The sequence below is a fragment of the Convolutriloba macropyga genome, chromosome 9 (genome assembly GCF_964194025.1).
Source record: "Convolutriloba macropyga chromosome 9, txConMacr16.3, whole genome shotgun sequence".
In the NCBI taxonomy this organism is placed as follows: Eukaryota; Metazoa; Xenacoelomorpha; order Acoela; family Convolutidae; genus Convolutriloba; species Convolutriloba macropyga.
The window spans coordinates 24,475,548-24,494,317 of NC_134476.1; the positions used below are offsets into that span (position 1 = coordinate 24,475,548).

Below are 18,770 nucleotides of genomic sequence, written 5' to 3' on the forward strand. Positions count from 1 at the left end.
CACATCATGATTTGTTCACACAGCATGATTTGTTCACACATCATGATTTGTTCACACATCATGATTTGTTCACACATCATGATTTGTTCACACATCATGATTTGTTCACACATCATGATTTGTTCACACAGCATGATTTGTTCACACATCATGATTTCTTCACACATCAAGATTTGTTCACACATTATGATTTGTTCACACATCATGATTTGTTCACACATCATGATTTCTTCACACATCATGATTTGTTCACACATCATGATTTGTTCACACATCATGATTTGTTCACACATCATGATTTGTTCACACATCATGATTTGTTCACACATCATGATTTGTTCACACATCATGATTTGTTCACACATCATGATTTGTTCACACATCATGATTTGTTCACACAGCATGATTTGTTCACACATCAGGATTTCTTCACACATCATGATTTGTTCACACATCATGATTTGTTCACACATCATGATTTGTACACACATCATGATTTCTTCACACATCATGATTTGTTCACACATCATGATTTGTTCACACATCATGATTTCTTCACACATCATGATTTGTTCACACATCATGATTTGTTCACACATCATGATTTGTTCACACAGCATGATTTGTTCACACATCATGATTTGTTCACACATCATGATTTGTTCACACATCATGATTTGTTCACACATCATGATTTGTTCACACATCATGATTTGTTCACACAGCATGATTTGTTCACACATCATGATTTCTTCACACATCATGATTTGTTCACACATTATGATTTGTTCACACATCATGATTTGTTCATCCATCATGATTTCTTCACACATCATGATTTGTTCACACATCATGATTTGTTCACACATCATGATTTGTTCACACATCATGATTTGTTCATACATCATGATTTGTTCACACATCATGATTTGTTCACACATCATGATTTGTTCACACATCATGATTTGTTCACACATCATGATTTGTTCACACATCATGATTTGTTCACACATCATGATTTGTTCACACATCATGATTTGTTCACACATCATGATTTGTTCACACATCATGATTTGTTCACACATCATGATTTGTTCACACATCATGATTTGTTCACACATCATGATTTGTTCACACATCATGATTTGTTCACACATCATGATTTGTTCACACATCATGATTTGTTCACACATCATGATTTGTTCACACATCATGATTTGTTCACACATCATGATTTCTTCACACATCATGATTTCTTCACACATCATGATTTGTTCACACATCATGATTTGTTCACACATCATGATTTGTTCACACATCATGATTTCTTCACACATCATGATTTTTTCACACATCATGATTTGTTCACACATCATGATTTGTTCACACATCATTATTTATTCACACATCATGATTTGTTCACACATCATGATTTGTTCACACATCATGATTTGTTCACACAGCATGATTTGTTCACACAGCATGATTTGTTCACACATCATGATTTGTTCACACATGATTTGTTCACACATCATGATTTGTTCACACATCATGATTTGTTCACACATCATGATTTCTTCACACATCATGATTTGTTCACACATCATGATTTGTTCACACATCATGATTTGTTCACACATCATGATTTGTTCACACATCATGTATTCTTCACACATCATGATTTGTTCACACATCATGATTTGTTCACACATCATGATTTGTTCACACAGCATGATTTGTTCACACATCATGATTTGTTCACACATCATGATTTGTTCACACATCATGATTTGTTCACACATCATGATTTGTTCACACATCATGATTTGTTCACACAGCATGATTTGTTCACATATCATGATTTCTTCACACATCATGATTTGTTCACACATCATGATTTGTTCACACATCATGATTTGTTCACACATCATGATTTGTTCACACATCATGATTTCTTCACACATCATGATTTGTTCACACATCATGATTTGTTCACATATCATGATTTGTTCACACATCATGATTTGTTCACACATCATGATTTGTTCACACATCATGATTTGTTCACACATCATGATTTGTTCACACATCATGATTTGTTCACACATCATGATTTGTTCACACATCATGATTTGTTCACACATCATGATTTGTTCACACATCATGATTTGTTCACACATCATGATTTCTTCACACATCATGATTTGTTCACACATCATGATTTGTTCACATATCATGATTTGTTCACACATCATGATTTGTTCACACATCATGATTTGTTCACACATCATGATTTGTTCACACATCATGATTTGTTCACACATCATGATTTGTTCACACATCATGATTTGTTCACACATCATGATTTGTTCACACATCATGATTTGTTCACACATCATGATTTGTTCACACAGCATGATTTGTTCACACATCATGATTTGTTCACACATCATGATTTGTTCACACATCATTATTTGTTCATAACAGAAAATTAGATCTGTTATTTTGGAGCCCAAGAGAATAAAGGAGGCCGCAAAACAAAGTGTTGTTATAAAAAAATTTAGGCTGATCAATTTTTTGCCCTTGTATATTTTCAACAATTTTAAAAAAAAAACATTTGGCGTGCGCTGAATTCGTGGCGCTGATGCTATTTTGAACTCGTTTCTTGTTTTGAGTTGATTTAAAGGAGCAAAGAAGTGCAATAGCTAAACACGTCTATTGCATCTTTTTGCTCCTTTAAATTAACTCAAAACAAAAATCGAGTTCAAATTTAAGTGCATCAGCACTCGCGGATATTATTTTTAAAAAGTTAACTTTTGTTGAAACGATACAAGGCCAAAAAATTGATCAGCTTAAATTTCTTTATAACAGGACTTTGTTTTGCAGCCTCCTTTTTTCTCTTGGGCTCCAAAATAACATATAGTTTTCTGTAAAAAAGATTTTGCGTACGGTCAATTAGTTCCTCCGGTACAAAATGTTTTTTCAACTCCAATAGGAATATTGATTCGAACATTGGGCTTTAACGGTAGCTTAGTTTGTAATTGTGTAAAGTATATGAATTAAGTAGGAACTGCTGGTAATATTTACGGTGAAGAGGTTATTTTAATAAATACGCCGCGCATCTACCCCACCTTCACCATCTTACGAACTCTCCCACCCCCACTACACCCCTCCCCCCAAGTACCCCCCCCCCACATGAAAATTGCATTATTTCGCTGTCGAACTTAATCTTCAATGTTGTAGATTTCAATAATGTTGTATTGTTTTTCGCCGCACACAGTTTAAGCAATAAAACGAGAATAATCAATGTGGGGAAAATACGACAAGTTAAAAATGGTGGAGAAAAATGGTGGAAAAAATATGACAAATAGAAAAAAATAAGTTTTTATAGTGTTTAATAACGTTTTCAATTGTTGAGATTATACTGGAAAGATGTTCTGTTTCAAGAAAAGTGCAGAAGAAAACCAGTTTGTTTATATTGTCTTCTTAGTGATCTGTATCAACACTCTTAGCGTGAAGAAACGAACTGATCCTTTACCAATGGTCATTGTGTCTGAAGAATTGAAAAAAAAGTATCCAAACAGTTCCACGATATAGCCCAACAAGATAATGTGGAAAAGTGGATGAAGTTCCGTAATCTTTTCTTGTTTTTTTTTTGTCAAAGAAAAAACGCAAAACAAGTTGCTGCGAGTGCAGCGCTGGAGTAATGGTTCATCGGCTCTTTTCCATGCGTTTCCAGCCGAAGATACCGCCAAATTCTTTCCACAACGAGTATTTTGAAGAATTCACATGTTTTTTTTGTAAAACTGAATAATTTGGTTAGGTTTGCACTAGGTTAACAACAGCTCATAATAAATTGCGCCAGAGGAGTATTTGGATTAAATAAGTTGCATGTATCTTTTTTTGCTGATAATTTTGAAAAATTTTTATCTGCAACTACGCTTACCTGCAAAGGTTGCAGATAAGTAATCCTAAAGTTGTCAGTATAAACGAGTGAATATATTCGTTTTTGAGGATATTAGAGGTCTTACTTTTCCTAATAGTATTAATTTTGTTAATCTAATCAATAACGCCCGGTTCTGATTCATTGCAGGTGTTGAGTTAAATCTGCAAAAGTTCAAATTACTCTGCAAAATTACAACATGACGATTGCGAAAAAAATTGGGAGAACTTTATGCTAGCCCCAATTTTTGCTCCGACAAGTTTTGACTTTTTTAGGCTACCCAAGACTAGGATAAGTAGTATCAATTCGAAGCACTCTGCTTGAGGCATTTTACTAGAAAGAGAAATCGTAGGACTTTTGCCTTTTTGGAAAAAAAAATTTTCACCGTTTTTTTCTTACACTTTAATGCATTTTATGCTAATTTTTGATCAAATTTAGCTGAAATTTGGTCCTAAATCAATCGATAACGAGTGGATTTTTCAAGGAAACCCTTGAAAATAAAGTATCCTATCGTTTTCATCGATATCTCCATTTTATACAGAAAAAAATTGCGTTTATTGGGAAAAAAATCTCAAAAAATTTTCAACCAATTTCTTGTTGAATTTTTAATTCCTACCTCACCTGTGCTCAACTAACTTTTCATCCATTGTTCAGTTTGCTTTAACTCCTGTTTCAACTCTTGATAAACATAGAGAGATCATTTGCGATCTGTCTATTTGAAAAATCAAAAAATAATAAACAGATTTTACATCGCACCCGAACAACTAATAAAAAAATTATATTATAGTGATAGCTTGCACTTTGTCTGCATACACAAATAACTGAACATCAATCAACAATGACTCATTCTGCATTTTGTACCTTTCTGGACTACACAGATTTCAAAAAAAAATCAAACACTTCTTTGATTGTGCTTATAAATTTTGACCATGTTTTTTGCCACTAATGCAACTTTTTCTCAAATTTGTTTCGTTCATTAAAACAACAAAAGATATAAGTAACTAGGATCAGCTCCTTATATGAAATTAGTTATCATCGAGTTCCAACTTCAAAGTTTTATGTGGTTTTTTTGGTTCAGTCGTTTTTTTTCAAAGGACACTTCATAAAAGTGATCACATTGAGATCAATTGGAAATCAAATGTGTGGGAGAACATCATGTCGCGGACCAAGATTTACACCGAGGCTGCAGAGAAAAAACCACGAAGCCTGAGGGCGAAACGGCTATTTTTGATAAAAGAGAAAAGTCAAGATTTTGTTGGTTTTTAATGACTTGTAGTGATTTGATTGCTGCTTTTAGTGTTATCCACTTTTCAATTTCCAATTTCTGTACCATCGTTGTTAAACATTAACACAATAACTCTATTAGTGCTTAATTTCAACTGTGGAATCACTAATTTATGATTCTGATAATTTTTTTTACTTTGAAAACGGTTGTTTTGAAAAAATTGTAGATATTATTTAATTCTAGTTCTATTCAAATCCCTTTCTGATGAATTGCCTGAAAGTTATTAATGATGACAATTCGTATTGTTCATGTTTTAAAGTTGCCTCAAGAGTTTTGTTTTATTAAACTTATTTTAAACAGGTTTATAAACTACCAAAGCTTTATAAATAAGTCAGTGCTGCCACATCTCTGCTGTTGTCACGAAAAACATCTCTAAAAACATCTCTGTTATGATTTCGGAACACGTTCCTCAAATTGCAGAGAATAAAACAGTTCTTTATTGTTTAAAAGGCGTTACTTTACAGCTTCTTCTTCATAAATTGGTCTCTTTTTGAAGCCATCAAAAGGTTTTGCAAGATGTGAGACGCTACCTGTTTTGAAAAAGTAAGTCAAGTTTGCTTATTTTTGTCTACTCTTCAGTTTTCTATAGTAATTTTTCTTAACTAGTTTATCCTGTAGTAAGAGTGCGTTATTAGGGTTCTTCGCTCATCCTGTGTAATAACATGATTTTTGATTAATTTGAAACCACAGGTTCAAAAAAGTTTGTTAATAGCGGCAAAGCGATAGCTGAAGCTATTTCTGATCTTCTCATGTTTTTTAATTTCGTTGTCGAGATTTTATGTTACAACATCTTATTAACCAAATTCTAACATCTCAGCTTTGAATAAAAAAGAATTTTATGATTGCCTGTTTCTGTTACTATCTTTATGAGAAGGCAGTTCTACAAAGCTACCGCCGCTATTTTCTGCATGTGCCCTTGTATATTTTCAACAATTTTTTTAAAAAAAAAAAAAACATTTGGCGTGCGCTGAATTCGTGGCGCTGATGCTATTTTGAACTCGTTTCTTGTTTTGAGTTGATTTAAAGGAGTAAAAAAGTGCAATAGAATAGCTAAACACGTCTATTGCATCTTTTTGCTCCTTTAAATTAACTCAAAACAAAAATCGAGTTCAAATTTAAGTGCATCAGCACTCGCGGATATTATTTTTAAAAAGTTAACTTTTGTTGAAACGATACAAGGCCAAAAAATTGATCAGCTTAAATTTCTTTATAACGGGACTTTGTTTTGCAGCCTCCTTTTTTCTCTTGGGCTCCAAAATAACATATAGTTTTCTGTAAAAAAGATTTTGCATACGGTCAATTAGTTCCTCCGGTACAAAATGTTTTTTCAACTCCAATAGGAATATTGATTCGAACATTGGACTTTAACAGTAGCTTAGTTTGTAATTGTGTAAAGTATATGAATTAAGTAGGAACTGCTGGTAATATTTACGGTGAAGAGGTTATTTTAATAAAGACGCCGCGCATCTACCCCACCTTCACCATCTTACGAACTCTCCCACCCCCACTACACCCCCTCCCCCCAAGTACCCCCCCCCCCCCCCACATGAAAATTGCATTATTTCGCTGTCGAACTTAATCTTCAATATTGTAGATTTCAATAATGTTGTATTGTTTTTCGCCGCACACAGTTTAAGCAATAAAACGAGAATAATCAATGTGGGGAAAATACGACAAGTTAAAAATGGTGGAGAAAAATGGTGGAAAAAATATGACAAATAGAAAAAAATAAGTTTTTATAGTGTTTAATAACGTTTTCAATTGTTGAGATTATACTGGAAAGATGTTCGGTTTCAAGAAAAGTGCAGAAGAAAACCAGTTTGTTTATATTGTCTTCTTAGTGATCTGTATCAACCCTCTTAGCGTGAAGAAACGAACTGATCCTTTACCAATGGTCATTGTGTCTGAAGAATTGAAAAAAAGTATCCAAACAGTTCCACGATATAGCCCAACAAGATAATGTGGAAAAGTGGATGAAGTTCCGTAATCTTTTCTTGTTTTTTTTTGTCAAAGAACTAAAACGCAAAACAAGTTGCTGCGAGTGCAGCGCTGGAGTAATGGTTCATCGGCTCTTTTCCATGCGTTTCCAGCCGAAGATACCGCCAAATTCTTTCCACAACGAGTATTTTGAAGAATTCACATGTTTTTTTTGTAAAACTGAATAATTTGGTTAGGTTTGCACTAGGTTAACAACAGCTCATAATAAATTGCGCCAGAGGAGTATTTGGATTATCTTTTTTTGCTGATAATTTTGCAAAATTTTTTAATCTGCAACTACGCTTACCTGCAAAGGTTGCAGATAAGTAATCCTAAAGTTGTCAGTATAAACGAGTGAATATATTCGTTTTTGAGGATATTAGAGGTCTTACTTCTCCTAATAGTATTAATTTTGTTAATCTAATCAATAACGCCCGGTTCTGATTCATTGCAGGTGTTGAGTTAAATCTGCAAAAGTTCAAATTACTCTGCAAAATTACAACATGACGATTGCGAAAAAAATTGGGAGAACTTTATGCTAGCACCACTTTTTTTGCTCCGACAATTTTTGACTTTTTTAGGCTACCCAAGACTAGGATAAGTAGTATCAATTCGAAGCACTCTGCTTGAGGCATTTTACTAGAAAGAGAAATCTTAGGACTTTTGCCTTTTTGGAAAAAAAAATTTTCACCGTTTTTTTTCTTACACTTTTCGGCATTTTATGCTAATTTTTGATCAAATTTAGCTGAAATTTGGTCCTAAATCAATCGATAACGAGTGGGTTTTTCAAGGAAACCCTTGAAAATAAAGTATCCTATCGTTTTCATCGATATCTCCATTTTATACAGAAAAAAAATGCGTTTATTGGGAAAAAAATCTCGAAAAATTTTTAACCAATTTCTTGTTGAATTTTTAATTCCTACCTCACCTGTGCTCAACTAACTTCTCATCCATTGTTCAGTTTGCTTTAACTCCTGTTTTAACTCTTGATAAACATGGAGAAATCATTTGCGATCTGTCTATTTGAAAAATCAAAAAATTATAAACAGATTTTACATCGCACCCGAACAACTTATAAAAAAAATATATTATAGTGATAGCTTGCACTTTGTCTGCATACACAAATAACTGACCATCAATCAACAATGACTCATTCTGCATTTTGTACCTTTCTGGACTACACAGATTTCAAAAAGAAATCAAACACTTCTTTGATTGTGCTTATAAATTTTGACCACGTTTTTTGCCACTAATGCAACTTTTTCTCAAATTTGTTTCGTTCATTAAAACAACAAAAAATATAAGTAACTAGGATCAGCTCCTTATATGAAATTAGCTATCATCGAGTTCCAACTTCAAAGTTTTTTATGTGGTTTTTTTGGTTCAGTCGTTTTTTTCAAAGGACACTTCATAAAAGTGATCACATTGATATCAATTGGAAACCAAATGTGTGGGAGAACATCATGTCGCGGACCATGTAATTACAACGAGGCAGCAGAGAAAAAACCACGAAGCTTGAGGACGAAACGACTATTTTTGATAAAAGAGAAAAGTCAAGATTTTGTTGGTTTTTAATGACTTGCAGTGATTTGATTGCTGCTTTTAGTGTTATCCACTTTTCAATTTCCAATTTCTGTACCATCGTTGTTAAACATTAACACAATAATTCTATTAGCGCTTAATTTCAACTGTGGAATCACTAATTTATGATTCTGATAATTTTTTTTACTTTGAAAACAGTTGTTTTGAAAAAATTGTAGATATTATTTAATTCTAGTTCTATTCAAAGCACTTTCTGATTAATTGCCTGAAAGTTATTAATGATGACAATTCGTATTGTTCATGTTTTAATGTTGCCTCAAGAGTTTTGTTTTATTGAACTTATTTTAAACAGGTTTATAAACTACCAAAGCCTTATAAATAAGTCAGTGCTGCCACATCTCTGCTGTTGTCACGAAAACATCTCTAAAAACATCTCTGTTATGATTTCGGAAAATGTTCCTCAAATTGCAGAAAAGAAAACTGAGTTTTTTATTGTTTAAAAGGCGTTACAGCCTCTTCTTCATAAATTGGTCGCTCTTTGAAGCCATCAAAAGGTTTTGCAAGATGTGAGACGCTACCTGTTTTGAAAAAGTAAATCAAGTTTGCTTATTTTTGCCTACCCTTCAGTTTTCTATAGTAATTTTTCTTAACTAGTTTAGCCTGTAGTAAGGGTGCGTTATTAGGGTTCTTCGCTCATCCTGTGTAATAACATGATTTTTGATTAATTTGAAACCACAGGTTCAAAAAAGTTTGTTAATAGCGGCAAAGCGATAGCTGAAGCTATTTCTGATCTTCTCATGTTTTTTAATTTCGTTGTCGAGATTTTATGTTACAACATCTTATTAACCAAATTCTAACATCTCAGTTTTGAATGAAGAAGAATTTTATGTTTGCCTGTTTCTGTTACTATCTTTATGAGACTGCAGTTCTACAAAGCTACCGCCGCTATTTTCTGCATGTGCTAGCTAGGTTTATTTTTTAACCTTTTTTCTGAACTGTGTAGCCCCATCTGCTTTATTGTTAACAAAACGCATCAGTGATTTTGAAATGGATCCGTTAGTCAAAATTGCCATTTTATTTGTCGTTTTTTTGCCTGAAAAGTATTCAAGGTCTGCTATTATCTTCAATTTCGCAAACAGATGGATGGATTCGTTTCAGCCGCTTCTTCAGCTAGTTTTGACAACTGCCTAATTTCCATTTGGTTGTACAAGCAGTTTAATTCCTTAAATTCAACAAAACGCCTTTTGTGGGGATATTTTCAATAGAACTTAGGAAAAATTGAGACAGTTTTGTCTTGTTGATTATGCAAGCCACATAATTGAAATATTTAAGACAATTTGAAAAAAAATGTTTGTTTCCCCTATTTTACTTTTCTGAAACAAAGTGTTAAAGCTACAAATAGCCTAAATTGATATGGTTTTCACTGAATACAGTTGACGTGGATTCGCTGTTTCCTGAACGTTTTTTTGGTTCAATTTCGATTATCTAGATAAAAAAGGAATCAGAAATTTTGTAATAAAACCACTGTGACTTCTACAGCCACATTTACTACTTTTTTATTGAAAAGTTCTTGCCAAGACAGTTAGAGTGTATAAAAAACAATGAATTTTGAATCAGAAAAAAATCTAATTATTTTCAATTTCTAAATCTATTTATTTTCTTTAAAATCTTTAATTTCTAAATTTGTTAAAGAAAAAATATTGATTGAGATGAATCAAAAAGTCAATAAAGCAAAAGAGTTCAAATTTTCCTGTTTAGTTTTTCTGTTTTGTCACAGCACGTTTCAGGAATAGTTCATAGTAACATCCATCAAAATTCAATTGCAGCTAAATATTTCGTAAATATAATTTAAAGACTTTTTTAGTTCCACTGAAGACTCAAATGCTTTCCCCCGTTGTTTCTGCTTCAAACTTCAGCTAATTAACTTAAGCTTACATTTTCAAAGCAGGCTGGTAAACAAAAAATAAAGCTTAGTGTCATAAAAAACTTTTCTGAAATATTATTTTTGATATACATTGATTTGATTTATGCTGTGCTCTCAGGCCACGCAGAGAACAAGTGAGCCATCTTGTTTGGATTTTCTTTTCGAATTAGTTCTCGCTAGGTGGAATCATGTCAAAGTTTTTTTCTGCATCACCTGTATCTGATCTTGGTCATTTTCGGTGTGCTCATATATATCTATCCCTCACTCCATAACAGCATAACAAATCTGTTCAATCTGGAAGCCTCTTCAATGCCTATATATAAATGTGTTTGGAGGCCATTTTTCAAGCATTTAGATTATACTGTATTTTTAGCGCAGTTCGTTCTTCGCTTCAATAAAATCTGGTAATTAACGAGTATAGCGATAAATTGTGGATTCGTTGAATGAATTTATTTCTGTAACTGAACATTTTTTTCCTAGAAGTCGTTTTCTGAACCCCATTTACACATATTACCTTTATGAGGTCACTGAACCAAGGTGGTCATACTACTGGAGATGAAAATTGGAAAGTGACTGCAAGCAATTGGTCCAGAGACCAGTTATCGTCAAGATCAAACAATTTTGATTGTGTTGTGACCACTTTGTAAAATAACACAAACAAACGGGGCGAATTGCTCGGGCGAATTGCTCTCAAACCACCGGCGAGCAGTTGGCTTTGTCAATAGCTAGCCAAGGTTTAGTGAGGCTAGCTTTAGCTTAATTGCAGAAGCGTGAGGTGAGGGCAAAGATGTTCAAATTACGCCACCTAACCGCAGCTGATGTGCGCATCAAAAAAAAAGAGTAAAAGAGAGATAGCGTGCGAGAGGTAACTAGTAAACAAAAAAGACAAGAAAAGGATCCTTCACCGACAGAAAGAGAGAGGAGAGATAGAAAGAGAGGGAGAGAGAGAGAGAGAGAGAGAGAGAGAGAGAGCGCTAGGAATACTTCCCCTGATGAGATTAGACTCTGCGCCTTCTAGTTTTCTAGCCTTGTCAGTAATTAAATCACAGAGGAAAAGTTGAAGAGTGAAAAAATATTCGAAACCAACTTTTGTCTCTGGAGTTCTGTCTTGTAAACCATATGCAAGATACAGAAAGTTTTGTTGGCCGGTAATTATCGTTCAACTCACAAAAGGACAAACATTTTCAACTCAACAAAAAGGACAAAAAAATATAGCAAATTATAACAAAATCTTGCTAAAATTCGTCATAATAATATCTTCAGAACCATTTTATTGTCTCAACAGACTATTCAGTATCCTTATTTTAAGCTGTAAACCGTTTCACTCGCTCCTAAAGGTCCAAAAATTTGGAACATAAAAAAATAATCCAAAAACTTGAAAAAAAATTTCTCAAAAAATTGCTAAAACTGGAGTCATTGAAATATCTAGAACCAATCCATAAACTCTAGAAACTATGCAACAGCTGAATATGAAACTTTAGAGGAGGTCCTTGGCCTCCTGGTGCGGGAAAAATATAAAAAATTAAAAAAAAGCTTGAAAAATTTGCAAAATTAAAAAAAAAATGCTCAACTTGGTTATATTAAATTCTTGAAAACATTGCATTACGTCTTGAAACTATGCAGTGACCTATTATAAAAACAGGAGGTTTTTTGGCTCTTGAGGCCGTAGAAGCCTAAAAAAATTACAACTTTAAAAAACCCTAACGAAATTTTTTAATCCCTAACACTGGAGAAACCTGAATAATGTTAAAAATGTCAAAATAAGGGAAAAAATGCACTTTCTTGTTACAAATCAAAAATGCCAAAATTTGTGATGTTAAAGTGTTTAAAACCCTTTCATTGCCAATAAAAAGTATGCATTAACATATTATTAAAACCTAGAGGATGTTCCTTGAAAGTTAGGGCTGAAAAAACTCAAAAAATGACAAATGTTCAAAAAGCTTAAAAAAAATTGAAAAATAGTATAAATTTGCGTGTTTTCATTTGAATTACCAAAACATATAGCTCTTAAAATGATCATAAAAAGTACTTATGTCTTGAAAAAGACCTCTAGCAACTTTAGCCAGCCTCAATTTCAGACTGGTCCAACAAAAAATTTGAAAATTGACGAAGAACACGAAAAATTGCAACATTTTGGGCCCAAAAACCCCTAAAAATGAATTTTATCCTTTAACTACGGCCTTCCTAGTAGCTTCACCACACTAAGCACTTGAAGGACTACTAAACAAGGCTAAGTGCCTGTAATGAAACTTAATGCCCGTTGGGAGCTAACTGTTTATACCTTTTTTAGGGACGAAAGGTAAAATGGGTCAGACGAAAAATCGGTCAAGCGAAAAATCGCGTAAAAAAGACCATCAGGACTATTATAATTGCTACAAACTTCGTTTGAGTGCAATTAATTATACAACAGACGAGATCTGCAGATAGTAAATTGTCCCGAATCTTATTTTTGGTCTTACGGGACCCTGACTGTCTGTGTCTGGAATCCACCTGGATCATAGCTGTCTATGCAGTCTTTTTTCTTCAGCAATTAGACTAGGAGTAGGATTTTTTTATAAGACTAAAAAACCCCAAATCAAATTCCGTTTCATTAACTAAGACACTTGAGTGTTTCGAACAGCTTCGTACAAGTATCAAAGGCCTCAAACTCGGGCTCATCTCAGGTGCGTGTGAACAAAAATGACTAAATCTGATTGCAGTCGAATTTTCACTTACGCATTTAATTTTAGTTGAGTTCTGTTCGTTCTACTAAGCGGCTGTTCCTTAGCTTGCAATGCATCTTTGACAAACTTCTTGTAAGCAAGTCTCTTCTCCACATTGTTTGGTACACCCCTCACTCTAAAACATTTTTTAAAGTCAACAAAGAAATCGTCGTTATTTTCAAAATTCCTTTTAGTTTTGCTACCTCCTGAAAATTTTCCAAGAAATGCAACGTTTGCGGTGAAAGTTTTTTGGACACTTTTCGACCTAAAGTTTGCCGCCAATTTTTGTTGGACTTTGCTGTGAATTTCGTTGAGTGAGAGAGAGAGAGAAAAATGTTTTATCGCAATTTGCAATTGACCTTAAATTCTTAATAAGTCTGCTGTACTCAGCTTTTACATCATCCGAACACAAAAGACACGTCGGCAAGAAAAGAACATGACTGAAGAGGAAGAGGTCGTGGTTAGCATGCAGAGGATCAGGGTGCAAAAATATGGGTGCTGCAGTCTTTTTTGCAAGGAATAAGTTCAATGCGGTAAGAAATTTTAATGTTAAAATGAACTGCTTAAAACAGAGAGATGAAGTTAGCGACACATTTTTTAGACACATTGACAAACAGCTGACCAAAAGTGCATAATGATAGAGAAGAAATTAGAGCCTTATCAGTCAAATTAGCTATTTGTTCAAAGATAATAACAGCTGTGCTTCCTTGAAAACTGTTTAAACGCCGCCGAAGTAATAATCGACAAAAGTGGAAATTCAAATGCCATTATTAGTAAGATGACATTTACTATCAACAACAATCAACAATTGGTGTGCCTAAAGGTTGCAACTCTAGCAGTATATGATTTCGCATAAAATGATGGTCCACATTGAACTTCAGTAGAGCAGTTGATGAATTTAACTCTTTTTGAAAAAGGGAGATTTTGACAGTTCTTTGAAAGGAATAGTTTCTTGAATAACAGCACTTGTAAAGCATTTGAATGTCTAACAATACAACAGAAGAGGTCGAATCATAACTGTTCGCTTATATTAGAAAACCAATCTATTTTTTTGGGGGGGGGCGACTAGTCTTTCATTTCTTATAGAAGATAGAAGATGAGAACAACCATCATTTTTTCAATCTGTTTGCAGCCCCTTTTTAGCGCTTCTCAGTTTTTGTTCTGAATTCTGGGGTGCCCGACGTTTTTGTCTGTGGATGAGCTTTTACGTCTGCATAGCTTGTTTTGATGGAGCAAGGAATTGCGTTCAAACAATCTTCAACCCAAGAAAACATAGAATCAAGAAAACGCATCAGAATGGAAAAAGTTGAGAAAACCAAAGGACTTTCTTTCTGATGCCATTTTTTTCAAATTTTTTCTCTTGTGGTCAATTTTATTGCTGCCCGAAATGTGTTTGTATTTAAATAATGCGACATTTTATGCCTTTTTAAAGTAAGGTTAGAATTATAGGACATATAGTGATGCTTTTCGGGGCGAAAAAGTTAACTTCTAAAGTTTTCATGGTTTGTTTTTTTTATCGTATACGAACCTCAAAAGGCGAATATTTATCTTGTAGGAGTCTTGTAAGTAGACTGGTTATCTCTTAGGGGCCTTGGAGGTACAATGATTAAATTATTAGAATCAGTATGTTTTATATTCGACCGGCAAGATCTCGTAAATTTTTGACGAAAGAGCTTTTAAGTCGATGATCGCTGTTGGAGACCTTGCAAATTCTTACAAGGTAACCATACTTACTCCAACAGGGTGTGCTCCGTATTAAAAATTTGTAAATAATTTGTGCACATGAGTCGTTATGTTATGTGAAGAAGTGCTTACATCAAACAACTCAAATTTAAACTCCGATACTTTTATGATGCCGTCTCGCAAAGAGCATTAAATGCGGTGATACCGTTGCTCACATCAGCCCCGCATATCACCCTCCCCGGGCACCCCCTCCCCTCCCCGCACCACCAATCCGTCAACTTTTTGACACCATCCAACCTTTAGCCAATCACTAAAATGAGCAGCAAAGTGCGATGACTACAACAGACAAGATAATGAACACTTTAATCCAAGGATAATGAAATAAGGATCCCTAGGCAGGATAAAAAAAATTTGTAGGTCAAAAATAGTTGGGCACAAAAATGACGGTTCAAAATTTGGCTACGTTAAGTAGAAAAAGATTTATGACACATTATTTGACATCGTTTGACAGGTTTGACAGACAGAACTCAAAACTCAGCGATTATGTCGCAAAATTAGCCAATTCTGATTCGAACGAGGCGCATGATTTAGCCAATTCTGAATCGAGGAGCATGATTGAAGATATTCTTTGCTGCCAAGTTGTTGCACTGCACAAAAATCTAGGGGTACTTACGACGGCAACATAGAAATTGGACCCCTTTGAGTTATACCTAGCAGCAACACAAAACCTTTTTGATTTTTCTTCAAATTGTTAATTTTTTTATACAACGACCTTTTAACCCTCCTGCATCGTAGATAAAATGAGAGGTTTATTTGGAAAGGTAGTTGTTGACTTGAAAAAAATAATTTAGCGCAACTTTTTGGCACTGACCACTTAGCAGGAGGGTTAAAAGGTCGTTGTATAAAAAAATTAACAATTTGAAGAAAAATCAAAAAGGTTTTGTGTTGCTGCTAGGTATAACTCAAAGGGGTCCAATTTCTATGTTGCTTTAAGGAGTTGTCTTCATGCTACTCATTAAAGCTTTACGTAACCCGGAAAACAATTTCAAAGTTTCTATGCAGATGGCGCCGCTTCTTGCGCTTATTTGAAAAAAAATAATTTAGACATGAATTTCTACAACCAATTTTTTAAATGACAAATTTACTTCAAGATATTATTTTTGTAATGTTTTCTTACTAAATTTGGAGGTTGATCCTGTTATGATCAAATAGTGTCAATAATCCGAATTCATCTGTTTTGAGCGAGAGCTCAATAGTTTTTGTTTTCAGTCGTTTGATTGACATACAGAACAACGGATTCAATTTTGTTATGAAAAGTTTCATTAGTGGGTTTAGTACTGGAGATTGCACTTGTCAACAAAATACCTTAAAAAACATAACAAAAACATTTTAAAAAAAGTTTTTAAAAAACGATTCATCGCTGTAATGGTTGCCTTCCTATCGCGGACAAGGAAATCATTACACCGCCCAGTTTGTGTCAGCGATTAGAAGTTTGGGCAACTTTAACTTTTTCGTAGATAGGTTTTGTCTACTGTAATAATATTCACTCTATTGTATATTACATTTACATTACCCAATGTTGGAAGTAAAAGAGGAGGGTCCAGTCAATAGTAGCAGCCATCTAAGTTATCTACATTAGTGCCAAGGTTGAAACTGTTTTGGGCTATGGTGTAGTCAGTAAGTAATTACACATCAGAGAAAGAATTAAAAGTGATTCACCGCTAAAGAACGCTTCATTACTCAGTGTATGTCAATTTAGTGTGGCAAAAAATTTGAGAATCTTTTCTAACTATTGTTAGTTTTTCGAGCTCAATTTATTTTGATAATCATGTCAAATTTGCATATCTGAGTGGCTGCAGGTGAAGATATTGAGAAATTGAGAACTGTTTTTCAAAAACTCACTCTAACCATATAAAAATTGTGCCGAATATTCTATACCAACAACAGAACCTCTTAAACTAATCTTAAAGAACTTGCATTTCGTAGTTTATGCATACATGGCAGTACTGATTAGTTGATAGTGGAGTTAGTTGTTTATATACATTTATACATGGCAGTACTGATTAGTTGATAGTGGAGTTAGTTCTTTGAGTTTTGCTTCATATATGATATTCACATAATTCATAGTTACTAACTATGTATGATGTCGAAAGTTAACAAATCGATTGGGCTTTGATTAATTGCAGAAATAAGTTCTACTTGTCATGCTATTCAAGCTCTCTTGTTTAATCGGCTCTTGATTAAGTTTGCTTATTGGATAGGCTTAGTTCTAACAATAGCAAATTCATTTTGTAATTTTTTACATATTAAGTTGCCGATTCCAATTAACACATTTCATATTAAAAATAGCTTTGAATGATGTTTTCTGGTTTGTTTTCAAAAAAGACAGATTTGCATTAAAAGAATAGCTTTAACTTTATTTTCCAAAAGCACAAAATTGTATGTGGTTCAAAGTTTTGTCTCCAGAATATGAAGTAACGTCATGCTAATTTTAAAAAAATTTTTAAAATTTTTTTGAAAATTAAACATTTGCCTCTGAAATCTTAGAGAAAAACAAATGTGCTATGAGCTGTAGCTTCAATTACTTACCACGGATGGGGTTAAAAACGCAAAGTTAATTGAAATGATCGTGTCTAAATTTAATCACACAGTGAACACTAGGGCTATATTCAATTTTCGATCGCTGAATGAATGACATGCACATATTCAATTTAATAGCAAAATTCATTCTGCCACATAGCGCATCAGATTCAATTTCTCGTTCCCCGTGCTTTACAAAAAGGGCGGAGAAATTGGTCATAACTTTGAAAATGCGTTTTAGGTGATTTTGATATCTGGACATCGAGTACTCTCACGCAACTTTTAAGATTACGTGAAGTCCAGTGCAACTCAATTAGAATAACACTGTAATTCAACCCGGGTCCTGATTTACACATTAATTGCAAAAATAAAGAGGCGGCAAAGTTAAAACTTACGGTAGTTGAGGGAAAAAAATTAACAGCAATTCATACAATAAGTTCTCTAGTTTCATTTTTTGGAAATAATTACAATTCAAACTGGTATGAATTCTTACAGCACTTTAGTTCTCCCGTACGTAACTTTCAGAGTAATTCAATACTGAATCAGGAAACTTTTCAGAAACAGTTCAGTACTGATTCAGAGTCTGTTCAAGTCACATTTGGCTATGAAATTCTCTGATTCAGACTCTGATTTTTCTCTGAACTATAGGGTAAATTCATAGATTCTGAATTATGCTCTGATTCAGAGAGGTTTCAGAATCAATACAGAAACTGTTCTGAAAACGTTATGAGCCAGTACTGAAAGTTAATATTATTCTGAAAATGTTCTGATTCAGTTCTGATGCCGACTGAACCCGGGTCGAGGTTTGGCTGTGAATTTTCGTAAGAAATGCGGTGAAATGCGGTGGAAAAAAAATAATTTTCACCGCGTATTTCTTACATCTTTTTGCGGTGAATGTGGTGAATCGCGGTGAATTCTTTATTTTCACCGCGTTCTCAGTATTCTTACAAAAATAATCGTCCCCACAAGGTTTCGAACCTCTGACCTCCTGCAAACCTTCCACTGCTTAGTCCACTGCGCCAACTTTATCTTACATCTTTCAAATTTCTTGTGAATTTAAATCAGATTGAGTAAACTTTGGAAATCATATGCGGTGAATTTTGTAAGAAATGCGGTGGGTTTCGCGATGAATTT

The 18,770-nt window shown here is 33.8% G+C and overlaps 1 protein-coding gene across 1 annotated transcript in view; it reads right to left on the bottom strand.

Annotated features, from left to right (window-relative positions):
* LOC142346160 (uncharacterized) overlaps positions 1–18,770 on the bottom strand; it is a 439,331-nt gene that overhangs the window by 32,334 nt on the left and 388,227 nt on the right. Inside the window, exon 36 of the mRNA XM_075398669.1 lies at positions 13,387–13,509. Coding sequence (XP_075254784.1) covers positions 13,387–13,509 — 123 coding nt within the window. The remainder of the gene's footprint in view (positions 1–13,386; positions 13,510–18,770) is intronic.